The sequence below is a fragment of the Pollicipes pollicipes genome, unplaced genomic scaffold (assembly GCF_011947565.3).
Source record: "Pollicipes pollicipes isolate AB1234 unplaced genomic scaffold, Ppol_2.1 Scaffold_4219;HRSCAF=4965_pilon_pilon_pilon, whole genome shotgun sequence".
NCBI classification, from domain to species: domain Eukaryota; kingdom Metazoa; phylum Arthropoda; class Thecostraca; order Pollicipedomorpha; family Pollicipedidae; genus Pollicipes; species Pollicipes pollicipes.
The window spans coordinates 25,869,766-25,886,644 of NW_023596448.1; the positions used below are offsets into that span (position 1 = coordinate 25,869,766).

Genomic DNA, 16,879 nt, shown 5'->3' on the forward strand with positions numbered 1-16,879 from the left:
TGGTTTCAACTGCTTATCCGGAAAAAGTGCCGGCGCATGCTACTTACCGGCGTCTTAGCGAAGAGGCTGGCATGTTTGGGGGGATAAAGTCACAACTGTCATCACAACTAGCATGTTTTCCCACTTGCAATGCAGTCAAGATAAGTCTGGTATTAGCTGCACCACACGGAACAGGAGATTGCAGCGGGTTTAAGTGTTTTGGACATTATCCTGCGGTTATTCGCGCTATTCACTTGCATTTCTGGCAAACATGAGCAATCCACTTTCATATTATTTACCTTGCAACACGTCAGTCTCCGAAAACATACGTGCCAGTTGTGCATCTGCAACATTGAGTGTCTTTATTGTTTGATATGGTATGCAATGGAAGTGACAGATTCATGACTCCGAACTAGATAGAACTACACTTGCTTCTCTAATCACCTCGTCGGAATGCCCGTCTCGACATCAGCCACCCCCGGAGCAGTGCGCCGTTTTTGTCTCGTGATCTGGTGTTCCACGCGTCAGCCGGCCTCCTCTCCCATCGCTCACACGACTATGATCTTGGGCGGTTTGGCAGCCTCCCGGGCCTCGTACAGCAGGCTCGAGTAGTAGTAGAGCAGCGGGTCCTCCAGCAGCGGCGCCGCTTCTCGGCGGGCGCGCGCTGCGACGGCCGCACCTGCGCCAGGTTATGCCGCGCCGCCACCGGCACACGCGCGGCGCGCACCGCCTGATCGGAGACGCGCAACGCGCCTGTGGGCAGCGCGCCCCACGCCGCCGGCGCCGGCGGCGGCACGCCGGCGCGCTGCAGCGGCCGCTCCGGGTACTGCTGCGCCGGCCGCCGCGAGCCGCCACCAGGGGCGCTGGCGTCGCGGGCCTCCACTACCACCGTCTCGGCGTCCGGACTGCTGAGGCCGGCGCCGCTCTGCACCGGCAGCGGCTTGGGCGCACTGGAGACGGGCTGCGCCGGCGCGTCCGGCGCGCCCGGGTAGATGGGCACAATCGGCTCGTCCGGCTCGTTCGCCGACGGCTCGTACTGCGCGGGCTCGTACTGCGCCGAGTCGTACTTCGGCGGCTGGTCGGGGACAGCGGCCGGTGGCACCTCGTCTTCCAGCGAGATGACTTCGGCGTCCAGGGGAGCGACCTCCTCGGGCAACGGCACGTACTCCTGCGGAGGGGGTTTGGTGGGCGTGAGGGCAATGCGGGCTAGTTCGAGACCAGTGGCGGAGTAGGTGGTGCTCCGAAAGGGGATCAAGTGCGCAGCAAACGCTGCAGCGTGGGACGAAGGTACGAATATGCTTCACAGACTTGTAATATTTTAAAATTGCGCTAATTTGTGTTTGATGATTGCCCATACCACGGCACATAATGGTAATCTGACATTCAAACTCCCCAAAATTATGTTCTAATTCCCGTACTCTTACGGAAATACTGAAACATTGAGTGCCGCGCCTTGCTCCACCCAACACCCAACACAGCGTCCCCTTTACAGCCGAGCCTTGCTCCACCCAGCTCCCAACACGGCGTCCCCTTTACCGCCGAGCCTTGCTCCACTCAACGCCCAACACAGCGTTCCCCTACCGCCGAGCCCTGCTCCACCCAACACCCAACACGTCGTTCCCCTACCGCCGAGCCTTGCTCCACCCAGCGCCCAACACGGCGTCCCTTTTGCAGCCGAGCCTTGCTCCACCCAACACCCAACACAGCGTCCCCTTTACAGCCGAGCCTTGCTCCACCCAGCTCCCAACACGGCGTCCATTTTACCGCCGAGCCTTGCTCCACCCAACGCCCAACACGGCGTCCCCTTTACCGCCGAGCCTTGCTCCACCCAACGCCCAACACAGCGTCCCCCTGCCGCTGAGCCTTGCTCCACCCAACACCCAACACAGCGTCCCCCTACCGCCGAGCCTTGCTTCACCCAACATCCAACACAGCGTCCCCCTACCGCCGAGCCTTGCTCCACCCGACACCCAAACACGGCATCCCCTTTACAGCCGAGCCTTGCTCACGCAACCCCCAACACGGCGTCCCCCGGCCGCCGCGCCTTGTAAGTGACCGGTGCTGACCTCTCGCGGTGGCTCATTGGGGTCGATGGGAGCTCCGATGGAAGCGGCCGCCGCCCGCTCCCACATGTTGCGCCACAGCCGGATGTGCGCCGCTTTGATCGCCGCCACGGCGGGCTCGTCGCGCGGCGCCCGCGCTGCCAAATCTGGCAGCACGGCTCTCTTGACGTGGAAGCCCGTGTCGTCCGCGTAGTACGTCATCGACAGCTTCTCGTCTGGGCCAGGCGCGGGGTCACGCAGGGGTCAGAGGTCAGAGAGAAGCTATGCTCGGTGGAACGGTGGCTACATGCATATATCTGCTGTGCCTATTTTCAAACGCTTGCAATACGTCCGCATCGCGCCACCGCAGTTCCGTTAAGAGCAGATGTCACACGACGGGCATCACTTAAAACGGACAGTTGAAGCAGGCTTAAACTCCAGGTCACGAGCCGCCCGTGCACCCGTGGTCATGAATGACACGCTGTGCTTTCCACCGTGCTCCACACCTTGCATGATTCACATGCGGATGTGACAACCTAAATACATGTCAAGGGCCACATTCGCGCCATACGTAAAGAACAACGTTCTCTGACGAGTGGTCAGAGCTGAACCCTGCGCTTTACCGTCGCCGCCACACACAGAGCTAAGCGGTCTGCTTACCGTTGGGGTCCCTGTAGGAGTAGCTGCCCTGTATGCGGCCGTTTTCATCCACGTATTCCTCACGGGCAGAGCCCGGGTGCTTGTAGCTGTAGCGGTACCTGCCCAGTCCGTCTTGAGCATGGTACTGCGTCCTGCCGATGCACACGACATCCAGTTATAACCGGATCCGCTTCAAAGATGGGCGCATGTTGCTGTCAGCTACCGCGTCGATATATTTTAAGGACATTTTTCAGGATGTGCTGACGGGTCTTGGGTAAACGGAATTGACAGAAGCGTTGTTCGTCAGAAATATGCCCAAACCATATCGGGTGCCTTTTCTGGTGCTGGTTGGGTCTCAAACACACTCCAAAATACTGCTCACACTCCAAAATACTGCTTATTTTGAGTTAAATTTTACTCTGCCGAGTTATCGGTCTTCGATATCCCATAAGGTACGGGCTGAACGACGTTAAATCGCAAGCACGGTTGTCTTGTGGATAAGCAAAGCGCTGTCTTTGAACACTTGAGCACTAAAATATTAGAGTACGGTACCCCCTGGTATACTGAAGGTCGATAACTCAGCAAAACAACTCTGAACTCATGGTGCCGAAAAACCAGGGACTAAGAGCCTTTCTTTTTTTAATTTTAAGCATGGTTCTCATGGTAACTCATCAGTTATGCGCTCCTACCAATGCAAATGTATGTCAACAAAGGCATCGGACGGAAGGTTCACAGGAACCAAAGCGCGGGAAGTTGACAAGTTTGCCAGGACCATATCCGATCAATCGGCAGAACTTGAACTGGAACCAGGTGACCTTGAGCTGCTGAGCTCAAGGCAAACTCCACTCGATGTGCTGTTTCCACCGCCTAGAGATGGGCTACAGCAAGCCGGCGCGTATTCAGGGGGAGCCGCCCGGCGGTGTTGGCACCTCAATCTCGTACACGCATGGAAGATACACCATAACACCGGTTTGGGGTGCCAAAAAGTGCCAATTTTTGTGCGTGTTCTGCATTTGTGAGCTTAACGTCGAAACCTCATTACTACCAGCGGTTTTATAAGCAAAGGACACATGCCACTTGTCATCAAAGAGGGTCCCATTTCGCCCATTGTAGCTGCTGGCCACGAAACAATTGGCTACACAACAGTGCTAAAAGAAAGGAACCCTAAAACTTTGATAAGTAGATGGACGAAAAATAAGAAGCTAATTAGATACCAAGGCGTGTTCGCCGTGAATTAGATGCCAAGACGCACTCATCAAAAGTGTTTAAGGCTATAGATATTAGCATACAGCATAGATATTAATACCAATTTATAATAAGATATCCTAACAGCTCATCGAAGGCCAAACAACCATGGGATGAACATCGGATAGGCACACAGACACACTGAAGTGGCGAATATCTCAAATCGGATGCCATCAGGCTCAAAGCTGCAAGGGAAAAGCGGCACGCGACTGATCAAAAACTTTTCAGCTATTATCAGCTACTGGGTAAAGATACATATGAAAGTCTCGTATTAGATATTATCAGTTTGAGAGCTCCAACACTGACAGCCGGTCTGAGGTAGAGGGAGAGAAAACCGGTGGGAAATTGGTGGAAAGCTTCTACTTGATGCACACGATTAGAGCGATCACAGACTGGTGCCTCCCCATTAATTGCAGCTGCAACGCGGAGATGGATGCTATCTATGAGTGGAAACATATTTTGTGTGACAAGAATGTGGGCTTGCATTCGGGAAAAGCTTTTCTTGTGTTTGCTTTGACGCCTATCAGCGGCCGGCTAAGATACCAGAGACGTAGCCAAAGGAATGGGGGGGGGGGGAGGGGATAAAGATTAGACGGGGTTTATTTCATTCCCTTGATCTAAGAAATTCATATTAGATATTGAGCGTTTTTCAAAAATTTGTTCTAAATTCACAGGAGATTGGAGAAAAAAATGGCAAATGTCCGCCAGGTAAGTCTTGGTCACGCACCTGCGGTAGTAACACACTTAGATCATGGCGCCCGTGCCACGACAGCGCGAATCACCCTAAAATCTGTCCGCAAATATTGGTCGTGCCTCCATAAAAATTGTGCTTGGCATGAACTCCGATACCATCTCCGTATGCTATGCGATACAGTTTGTATAAAGACTTAACGTCTGCGAAACCGGTACGAAGTTCATTCCCTTGTGGTACCGGTCGTTCCTGCCAGGGTGAGAAGCAGGCGACTCCATGTACCTTTTTGATTAATTATTTACTTATATAATTAATTTTTCAGTTGAGCATGACATCCTCCGTGTAACTAGCAACGTTCCCCTTCGCATTTTTTAACACACAACCTCCACTTTTGCATTTTCTTTTCGTGCTGTACGTTACATGACCAGTTGGAAGTGCCTCGCTTTGTTGTGTTCCGCTTTAATGTCGTGTGATCAGCCCGAAGTAAAAGCCGTGTCATGTTGCATCCTGCCATGCGACTCAAGCATTCGGACGTGAACTAAGAGGTCAATTAACTCACCGAGAGCTAACCACAAACATCGTCGCTAGCGGGCTAGACTGGAAACTCGTCATTCATTCTGAGTACTTAGTAATCACTCATAGTCGATTACCCAGTTTTTTATATTCGCAGGGTCACGAAGCAGCCATTATGTTTATCGGGTGCGCCTTCTTGGCGCATTAACCCCATCTGCGATATGCTGGGGTTGAGCGGTGTTAAGCGCCCATGGCGGTAATATGACTGACACACTCCGCCTATGATGGACGACCATAATTAAAACAGCTGTTTGTCAGGCGTAAGGATACTGTTGCTCAGGCGATTTCAGCTGTCAAGCTCGTTTATCGTTCGTTCCGATCAAATCAGCTCCATGCCAGTGCCGAGCGACACTGGAATAAAAAACCACATTACCTGGCACGGACGCCCATCAGAGGCATGGAATGGCAATGGATAGTTCGGTGGCAAAAACAGCCAAAGTCGGAAGGACGCTGGAAGGAAGGCGCGGTCCAGTGCATCGAGGCCGAGGCAGCATGCCTCAACTAACTCACGTTCAGACCGCTGAAGGTTAAACCATTAGGATACCTCTGGCCAAACCCTGTCTCGTGAGAGCATCAGCAATCTTTGCAGGGACATCGGTGAACTTAACGCGGGTGTCGTGATATTGGAAAACGACTTCAGCCGTGACGGTCATCAGCGCTGACGCCAAAAATGCTTCCGTTGTGTCTAATCCAGTCGGAGCGGGACACTCGCGTGTCGTTATCTTGGCGGATGCATGGGACCAAACCCTGCAGCAGGATACGTCAGCATCGGTGCCAAAAGCTCAGAAGGCGCCGGCACCCTTGTAGTGCGGCGTGTGGCGCCACGACATCGGAGGCAATGGTCCTTGGTTGGGCTGAGAACAATGGCGGGTTGGGCCCGCTTCGTGGGGCAACTGACCATGCTTTGCTGAGGAGTCCCACGCTGGGGAAGTTTTGGTAGCTGGGATCCGCTGTGGGTGCGAGCCGTGGGTCCGGCGGACTTCTGTTCGGCTGTTCACACCGTGAGATTTGGGGAGAAGGCTGAATTCGGCTCGAATGAGGCGGAGGTTCAAGAACATCATGCTTTGGCGGGACCATAAGCGAGGAACAATCTGGCAGGAATATAAGCGAGGGTCATCCTGTTCGGAGAGGAATGTGGGTGAGGAGCATTCTGTCCAGTCCAAGCATTGCCGACCAAATCCAGCGGCCATCCCATTCGACAGTAAGTTCACGTGAGGACATCCGACCCACAACGGGCCGTATGTGAGGCGCAGTCTGACTGAAACGGACTTGCAGCCGGCCGCTCACCCGACCCCACCGTCTGCCTCTGGTGCCCGGCCCTGAACAGTGACGGAGAGCGTCGCAGAAACTAACGGGAACGTATGCAGCCCGGGAGGAGCGATACTGGACGGCATCAGCGCTGGTGCCAGCGCGATACTGGACGGCATCAGCGCTGGTGCCAGCGCGATACTGGACGCCATCAGCGCTGGTGCCAGCGCGATACTGGACGCCATCAGCGCCGGTGCCAGCGCGATACTGGACGGCATCAGCGCTGGTGCCAGCGCGATACTGGACGGCATCAGCGCTGGTGCCAGCGCGATACTGGACGGCATCAGCGCTGGTGCCAGCGCGATACTGGACGCCATCAGCGCTGGTGCCAGCGCGATACTGGACGGCATCAGCGCTGGTGCCAGCGCGATACTGGACGCCAGCAGCGCTGGTGCCAGCGCGATACTGGACGCCATCAGCGCTGGTGCCAGCGCGATACTGGACGGCATCAGCGCCCGTGCTAGCGCTATATTGGACGGCATCAGTACCTGTGCTAAGGCGAGATTGAATGACATCAGTGCCTGTGCTAGCGCGAGATAGATGACATCAGTGCCTATGCTAGCGCAGATCGGCAAACGCTTAGCAAGAATGCTCCCAGCCTGGCGACGGCGGTTGAATTGAAATGACTGGATCGGATACGGGCCAGGTTTTTTCGCGAGCCGATGTTCATGATGTCGACCTGGTGATGCCGACCAGTGTTGCCGGCTGTTGGTACGAACATCACGTCGCAGCGGACGCGTCTAATTTGTTCCCCTCCCGCCGTGCTTTCAATACCGCTGCTCGCTGTGAGCTCGCTGACCCGACTCTCGGTCGGGCGTCTGGTGCCGCGTGACTCTCCCATCGCCCGGGATGCCACATGGGCAACGGCGCTGCCGCAATTTGTGATTCGCTCAGCGACTCAGTGACGTCACGGTGGTCAGCTTGAATTCGAATTAGTCATGGAGACAACGCGTGCATGACAATCACCTCATCAGCCATGCTGATATATCACGGTGGTTGGCGCTGAGATGAGAGGCGCTCCTTCGCTGCTGAGCTGAGCCTGATGCACTTCGGCAGATAGTTGTCAAGCCCGTCTTTTTTCCCAACTTGTGCCACCGCATGCCACGGACACCGTTATGCTCTGCTATGGCCATGGCATTACATCGTCTTAGAAGAGCTGGCGAGATGCCAGGTGACAAACCCCCGGTCCGATGGGCACATCCGGACAGCACTTGGGAGTCATGAGCTGGGGTGGTGGGGAGAAGAGTGGGACGGGAGAAGGGGGAGGAGCTGCAGGTGATGGGATATTCGCCGCCGCCACCCATCCGTTTAATGATCTCCATCGTGCGGCCGGAGACCTGATCGGCGATCTCCGCCGTGAGCCAGAAACGCTAAACGCTCCGCTGATTCAGTAGTTTTCCGCCGTTCATGATCCGTAGAAGCGCGCCATATCAGATAAGGGGCCCAAGCTAATGCGAAGTCGATGCCAAGAGCATCCGACAGCGAGCAGGCGGTAGGGGAAGGGGGGGGGGGAGCCGCTGCAATCCGGTGCCGAGAGTCCATCGCCAGAGGGCGAACTGCGAGCCAGCGCCGCTGCCGCCGGCTGAGATCGCAGAAGACGCCGGGACTGATAAGAGGCTTTTAGACGATCAACTCCATTTTGGACATGTGCACGTGGTCGGGACTAGAGGCACGGGCACGGGCACGGGCACGGACACGGGCACGGGCACGGGCACGGGCACGGGCACGAACACAAGAGTCACCGGAGCGAGGGAGGACTCACGCCGTGGCCGGCTCGCCGTCGGCGTCTTCCACGGGGTGGCTGATCTCGTAGGCGAAGCCCTCGGGCCCCTGCGAGGAACGCAGCAGCGGGGAGCCGTCGGCCGGCGCTGGGCCCAGCCGCTCGCTGGCTAGCGGCAGCTGGCCGGCCCGGGCTCGACGGCCGGCGCCACCTCCAGGACGATGCTGTCGTACTGGCCGCGACTGGGGCGCTCAGGCACAGAGCCAGTGCCAGGCACGGCCCCACCTGCAACGGCGGTGAGGGTTGGTGACGGCGCTGGCGGGCGGCGGCTCGTGAGAAGTTCGCCCTCAATGGGCCATACTCCATCCAAAACGGTAACCATAATTATGAAAAGGGTTGTAGGCTCTTGGCAATGTTGTACCATGATGGCTTATCATTTTTGAGTACACCAATTGCACGTCATCCGTAATCACTGATGCGATAAAATTAAGACGGCTGGTGTGTCGTTCTAGTACCTCACGCGATCAAAAAATTTAGATGACGGATAAAACAAAACATCATTAAGGGTACAAATACGTTACGAGCCTACCGGTAAGCCTGTCTTTGCTCATAGTGTTTGCGGTAATCAGCGTTTAGACCTTGCTGCGGATAACTTTGACACGACTCCGCACGCGCGGCTAACCGCCTTGTTCCACAGCACTGCCGCGCAACATACGCGAAAGCGAAGAACCGTAACAACCGTCCAACGTGCAACACCGGGAGCAGTTTGTTCTGTCAAGCGCCCACAGAAGCCACAGCTTGGTCATGCCAATCGCGCAGTCAACCGGCGATGGCCTTGCAGCTGCCCTTGCGGTCCGCCTTGTGTCGCTCCAGGGCTGCAAGCGAACCGACGCCGCCGCTGCACGTCAGCGTCCTGCCTCCTCCCTCCCCTTCTCCTCGAGACCTCCATACAACATCTGCAGGCGGGGGCCGAGGGCTGCTCGTGAGCCTGTCTTTGTCAGGGACGAATGCTCAATAGCGGTGGAGCGTTTGAGGGATGAGCGCCATGCTGGCCTTCCTTTGGACTCGCCCGACACGGTCAACGAAAGCCTTAGACACTTTCCGGTTTAGGGAGACTTTGCTCTGAGAGCATAACTGTTGCTGGCTCTGTCCCCATTCCTCATAAGCTGCTTTTCACGCCCCCGAAGTCGTGTGACCAAGCCGCGACTGTTATCTACTTAGGCTAGTTTTTCTCCGTACAGGCAGTCGATTCATCTGATGTCTAAAGCACCGAATTCTAGGAACCCTCTCTGCATTGACACCATGGGTTACCACACGCTTAGTACTCGTAAGATCTGTTGATCAATTTCCACGTCAACTCGCGGAAGCATATATATATATATATATATATATATATATAACCAATTATATCAGTTTTGAACACGTGGGTCCTACCTCCGTGTGAATTGCCCGCAAACCGAGTGAGAGCAGTATGTATCCGCCCATCACCAGGTGCGAATAAGAACTACTTCTCACAAGAACTTACCAAACGTCCTTTGTCATTATCGTCGACCTTTGGAAGGTCTGTTGCGTAAAAAGTGATTAAGGCCCATGCTATTCGACGTCAATTGGAAGCTAAATCAGCACCCGTTCTCCACGAAACAACGCTAGCCTTAAACTATCTCCTCCCACCCCGCCAAGGCCGGACTTTCTGGCCGGTCGTCCGCCGGACGCGGTCCGCTGGCCGGATACCTGCGACCTGCGCCACTAGAGTCGCCATGCACCACGAGTCAAGGTGAGCTACAGGGACGCGGACCGGTTCGGGTCGATGAACTTGACCTTCCACGCCACCAGTGCACACGCCCTGTTGATGCAATGCAGCGAGCGGGCCGGACTTATACGGCGGGGTGGAATCAGAAGCGACAGCCTCGTCGGACTCCATTCCATTTTGCTGGAACAATGTTTCCGTCCATCGCCCGTCATCCATCAATGCGGCCGAACTATATCCGCCACTGCAGCGGTGAGTCCCGTCAGCTGCAGGGGCGCACTGACGAAGGACAGCTGTGACGCTCACAGGTGTCGAGGCACCGATGCCAAGACGTTTTAAACCCTACACGGGCTCACATTTTGGACTTTAAACGGTCTGGTGGCCCAGGACCAGTGCTCACCGCTAATACGGAGCTCCCCTGGGAGCTGCGCCGAACTGAGGCACTAAGATGACGCTGCCGGTCCCTCTGGTGGGCCGACGACGGACATCATGCTACGGCAAACGCCTCGAATTAGTTTCACCATCACGCTGACCGCCTTGAAGGTGAGACCAGCTATTTATCGATGCGCAATGTCGCTGTTGTCATCAGCGACGCCACAGCCCGCCAGCAAAGCTGGTTTGCGGGTGGGCATTGAACTCCAGACCTTTCGATATTGAAACGATTACTCGGCACCACTCCACTGCTTATGCATTCGGGAGGAGTGTTGTTAGTTACCGAGCACAAGCTCGCGGAGAGCACAAGCCCTCTTCGCCCGAGACAAACCCAAAACACTGGCCAGACTGAGCGGGACCGATAGAACAAACAGACGTGAAGCTCAAAGACGCCCAGCGCTGCTGGTATCCTCACAGGCCTTCCCGAGAGCCCTGCCCGTGAGGTAATGAGATCACCCCAGAGCCACCTGCGAAGCCTCTCAGCGCAAAGAGATTGATTACAACACGCGCGACGGCGGGCCCGGCTTCCCCAAATGGACAACGCGGAACGCATGCAGCTAAACCGGGATCTCGTCAGAGGGGCATCGCGCGGAATCTTGCGGTCCACTCAACACCCAAAGCATACTTCTCTTTCCGGGAGCTGATCTTGAGGCGCATTGGCCTCAGCCCAGCTGAGAATGCGGACAGGGGCGGGCTGTCATGGGAGTTACGAAATGCTAATACTGTTGTTGAACTAGAAGCCACGGTCAGCAAGGTCAGCCGGAGAGGCCTGGTGTGGCACGGTCATGGCACCGGTTAATTTTAGCCTGTGGAGATTCAAAACGCATTCGCATGCGGACACATTTAGCTTACATCACGCTCCTCAATATTTTGGGTGACAGGCTTTTGCTGTACGCTAGTTAACGCTCTGGTGATATGTTTGTACTGGGCAAAAAACGCTGGTCACGTTCGGTTACCAGCATACCTAAATGACAGCTGAAAAACAGCGTTCGAATTTTGAGTTGCGGGTCCAGCCATCTGCTCGTGCACTGCGCTATCAGGATCTGGTCTAGTCACATGGAAAATGCTTGATACCGGTAAACTGTCGAGATCGCTCCATAGCCAGCGAGGACCGCTATTACGATAACCCCCTTGCCGAGATTCTAATGCCGTGTGCGGTTCAGCCGTGACCCAAATCTCTCAAAGCCGACAGCTCGTGACAGAGCGGGTATTGTGTTGCATGTCGCTAATCAACAGTTCCAAGAGCGAGTGCCATGGTGATCACGGTTCATGAGTATTCGATAGTGTAGCGGGATAAAGCCGCCATGCCACAGACAGCGATAAATCTCCATTTACCTGCTTACGACGATCTGGAAACGGCTGCCGATTTCCAATAGTGTCGAAGCAATCTAAACAGTTCTTCTGGATTGGACCGAAACATGTTCGACACGGTTAGGAACTCGATCGAAAGCAATTAAGAAGTTCATGAAAATCTTCCTTGAGTCGGAACAGGAACCAATTCATCTGCCGTGGCACTGCTTGAACCCATATCGTGTTCAAGCAGTGCACAGCAGCAAGTTCGCGGCTGATGCTGATTTCCAAATTCGATGCTCAGGTGAGGGTTGCTTATTGAAGTGCGATAGACATGGCCAAAAAAGCATCGCATAGGATAAAACAAATAAAACCACCATAAAACGTACAACAAAATCAGGGACAAAGTCAGCGTGGCATGTTTCAAATTTGGCTCATTTCATAAAACGGTGTGTAACAATTACGCAGCCGCATCCACAAGCAAAGTCGGCAGCTCTTTCGTGTGTACGTAGCATGGATGAAGCTCCATGTCTTTCCAGAGGGGCGGGGGGGGGTTGGGGGGGGGGGGGGGGGGGGGGGGGGGGGGGGGTGAGGGGCATGATTGCTCCCTCAGTAATCCTTTGGTCCTCCCAACTGAAACTTTAGGGTGCCGGTAGTGTAATGTTTAACACGTTTGCGTTAACCACTACGCGTCTGTGGGAAACACAGAGTAAGGGGTCGATTCCCCGCGGTGCCCGCCCTTCCTGCCAGGGTGAGAGGCAGGCGACGCATATAGCCTCAGCAGCTGGGTGCGTCATAAAGCCCCAATCACACCCACACAAGCTGAAGCTTTGGTTACCATAAAAGGAACTGAAATTGACTACCACTCCTCATGCATATGTAACGTTGGAGATATCTGACAAATGATAATACAAACTATCTCCTCTCCAAACGGCCGGCATTCGATCCTGGTGCCCACAGGGACATGGATCGCATCACTTCGGCAAGAATGGACAGATGGGCTGGAGATGGACAACCACCCTCATTGAAATGCACAGCTGAATTATTAGCTCCATATTCAGTGCTAAGCGGACTGGCTAGATGTGCCAAAAAATGCGCCTATTTGTTCTCCGACAAACATGTAAACACACCAAGATAAACGGAATGCACTGCGCTGATGTAAGCGATATAGCGGCATGGCTTAGTTAAATGTCAAGGAATGCACAAGTGCGTCTTTTCACTTGTTATTGCATAGCTTGTTTTTGCAATCTGGTTTTCTAAGACAACTTTCCCCGCTACCCTGTCTCAGTGTAGGGCAAAATCAAATCTTGGACGGTGTCACGCCGGAAATATTAAACTGGTATGTCCGTAACTGCCTGTTCCAGGTGCCAGGAGTCACAACCTAATTAAGACCTCTCCCTTATCTTCGACGCAATAAGATCCATGACGGTCTAGTACGATCTTTCACTACAAGGAATGCACATGATTTGCACATGAGTAGAATAACGCTGCGTCATACATAACTGACATCGACAAGAAGAGCCATTGAAATGCCTCGCACGACTGAGGCCAGCAGGTCCATAACCTCTGGTGGAATATATTACGATTGGTTGCAGCATCGCCATTCAAATAACGCCGGTCCGCAAAGGCGGTATCAGAATGGTTGCGCGCTTAACACAAAGTGCCTGATGTCACCAAAAGAGAATGATCGGCACAACTTATCAAAGGAAAGGACCAGAGAAATAAACTGCCAAATGACATTTTGCCATCTAAATCAACGCTGAAGACTGAAATATTACTTTGTAATATTATAATAGAATTATCCATTCCTGGCGCAGGCCGCAAAACAGTCACAAAATAAAATGCGTACTTGTTTCGTTTGAAGTTCAACACCTAATACACCGAGCGCACTGTGGTTTGTTAATGCATAAGAACATACACTGTCCTGTTTCGGTCTATGGTTTCCATGCTAAACATGGTGGCTACAGTGTCCATACAAGTACAGGTCACGGCTTGCAATATATGATACCTAGGAATCAACCGTCGGTGTCAGCAGAGGCCTTTCTGATGTGATGGACAAGAGCCGGTTTGCTGTCAAATGATTCAAGCAATGAACTCGGGTGAAAAATTATGATGAATAACTGCACAAATAAGTTCGCTTGATGAAATCCAAAAGAGTTTGCATTGTGAAAGCAAATAAAGTTTTGTTCATGAAAGCCTATTAAGTTTTCTTTATGAAAACAAACAGTTTGAAAACAAACAGCTTTTGCGTTTCATTCCCCCCATTTATGAGCATTCGATGTTAACAGCGTTTAGTGTGTTCAGTACTAACGTCGGTCGTCCAGTGTGGGCCGGCTGAAGACCCTTCGCTGCTACTAGCCCTCCACAAATGACGTGCCTCTGGGGACCTCCGAAGCCAGCATCTCATTCCGGAGGGAGACAAGTTCTAGAGACAGTCACAATTTCCCGGACGTCAGTCATAAGGAGAGAAGGCCTGCGATTGACAGGCTGGGGAACATGACCCCACCTAGTTAGCTACCTTTGAACACGGCCCTCCACCGAAGCCTACCCCTTCGTCAGAAGGTGGTCCAGCCCGACGACCATTCCCGTCGTTTGGCTGGCTCGTCTATCGCTCGCCTGTTTTTGAATCCATGGTGCGACATTCTTACTTCAAGAAATTTCGACTGCTCTGGGTTAATATAAACACCCTCTACCCGTACATTTTAACCGTACCTTTCCAGGCATCAATGTACAACTCACGTTGTTTTCGATCACTTCACGTTGGCGCTGGCTATGGAAAAATGTTGAGGTCGACAGGCCTGCCAAAACCGGGAGGTTCTTTTCCCAGCATTAAGTTACACTCTCCATGCATGTCTTAGTCCTCCAGACATCTTAAGACTGCGAAGTCACATTTGTTCGCGGGATCAAATAGCAACGCCAGGCGATGACAACCGCGCCCACCGTGGCCCGGCCGAGCAAAATGAGCCGCTCTGACCCGCGTGCGCCAGCAGAAGACGACTTCAAACCCATGTCACGTCCCCTCCGTCCACCTCTCCAGCGCGAGCTAGGCCAGACAGCGGGCCCGGCCGGCGCGCTCCGCCGCGGCTGATCAGGAAGTGTTGACACCGTCGGCCAAGTGGAAACCCGTCCGCAGGGCTGAGCGCTAGAAGCGCGCGATTGTCAGATAAGCTGGCCTCTGACCTGTGGAAGCAACGGGGTCGGTAACCCATTAGCTGCGCAGGCCCCTATCAGGCGGGGTCACTGACCTGACGTTGGAGATCGTCCGGAATCTGGTCTACGGGCACTGTAATCTAAAATCGCGGCGGGGGTCGCAAACAGATTGGCACGATTTCGTCTTTATCGCCGTCTTGACCGCCGAGCTGCGACCCCAGCACGAACCACGTGACATAGCCCGCTCCTCGGTTACCACAGGACCTGTGGCCCGAGTCCCTCCACGAGGAACTGCGCCCCCTACAGGCCATCATATCACAAGGCAACACAGGCCATCATAACCCCCATTATTATTCAGGGGTATCAACTCGGGCAGAGCGTTCTGTACGAGATCGTCAAAACCCTGGAGCACCATACATTCACATCAGAGGTTCTCAAATTGGAGTCGTCATATTTTCCAAGTGTCACCATTATCATTCCGTTGTGGATCATCGCATTCACGAGAACCACGTCGCTTTGTCGAGTCCATCACAACACCCATCTCCCTGAAGTCAGCAAATCTCGGGGCGTCACATCCTTCCACCAGCGGTCATCAATCCCTGTGGCGTCCTCCGCTGGCGCCCGCCACGGCTCGGTGGTGACCGCCGCCGCTGCCATTGTCCGTGCGCCAGGACGACGGGAACAGGAAGCGCCGGACGACCGCCGCCGACGGGTCGGGTTGTCGTGCCCGCATCACCGACAGAGCGACACCGCCCAGGTCAGCGGACAAAGGTGACGCAGACGGCGTGACGGTCATCCAGGGTCCCGCCGAGCTTCGTTTCCCTGCCGCGAAGGGACGATAGGAACTGGCGGAGCGGAAAGGATGAGACCGAACACGTGCGCGGTTTGCGAGACGTTTTTCGGGAACTGTTTCCTGGTTCTGGAGCGAGGAAGAACTCAGGGACCAGTTTGAAACCAAGAATTCCAGAACGAGCCGCAGTTCAACACTAATTGGGCCGATGGAGCCAGAGAGCGCCAGGATCCAGCCTGACGCTAAGCCGAGACATCCAGACAGAACCAAGATTCCCCCTGGATGATTACAGGGATTCAATAAGGACCAAGAAGCACAGGCTGGAATTTATCCAGAAATTAGCGACATGACCAACATCCAGGCTGAATATTGTCAAAGATCCACCAGCCAGAGATTCAACACTAACCAGTTCAGTCCTGGAGTTTAAAGATAAGCCAGCTAACCCAACAAAAAAAACAACAACAAAATTAAAAAAAACAACGGTCTTGGGGTCAGCAAGGCCCAGACTTCTACCGGAATTCTGGTCACGGAAACCGTATTCTCCACTGCTATATGTTAGAGCGAAAGCGTATTCCCCAATGTACGCATACACATGCGCATTGCGCAACAAATGTCAAAATCGATTCAGTATACCTTCTTCTACAGAAGATATATCTGTTATTATATATAATTGTGGAAATGGTGACCCAAACTGATGTTTACAAATGGGCCACCGAGACCGGACACGCTGCTTTATGGAAGAACCGATAGAAACCAGGAACCGGTGTTTGTGTTGCGAGAAGCCGTTTGGATCCAACACCAAGGCTTTTGGGGGACAAGGGACCCGTGGGATCTAGGATCCAGGAGTTGCTGTTTAATAGACGGAACCAGCGAAGATAGGGTCCAGGGTCTTGTCTGACGAAGGGGCAAGTAAGAAGAAGCGAACATTGGGAACCAGGTAACATACCTGATCACTGTGCACAAAACACCTCTGAGCGGACAGGGGTGTCACTTGCACACTGAGTGACTGAGTGGGGCCAGTGGCGTCAAGCTGCTATTTATGGTTTCCGTGATGCATGGAAGCATGGCCTCAGCGAAAACGAGCCCCTCCCATTCTCTTTGGACGATGTCCTGTGCGCAGGAGTTGCACCGCTGTATCGCAGACTCAACATATTCTGCGTATGTAGGGACCTAATATTTTCGTGTTGCTATGCGAGGTCAGACAAGTCAAGATGACAAGGAAACAGGGTGTCTGAAAAACGGAAGGCCTTGGGTAAAATTCAAGGGGGATGAT

At 53.9% G+C, this 16,879-nt stretch overlaps 1 protein-coding gene across 1 annotated transcript in view; it reads left to right on the top strand.

The window, feature by feature from the left end:
* Positions 1-9,954: 9,954 nt before the first annotated feature.
* LOC119095069 (uncharacterized) overlaps positions 9,955-16,879 on the top strand; it is a 35,177-nt gene continuing 28,252 nt past the window's right edge. The window contains exon 1 of the mRNA XM_037217965.1: positions 9,955-9,971. Coding sequence (XP_037073860.1) covers positions 9,955-9,971 — 17 coding nt within the window. The remainder of the gene's footprint in view (positions 9,972-16,879) is intronic.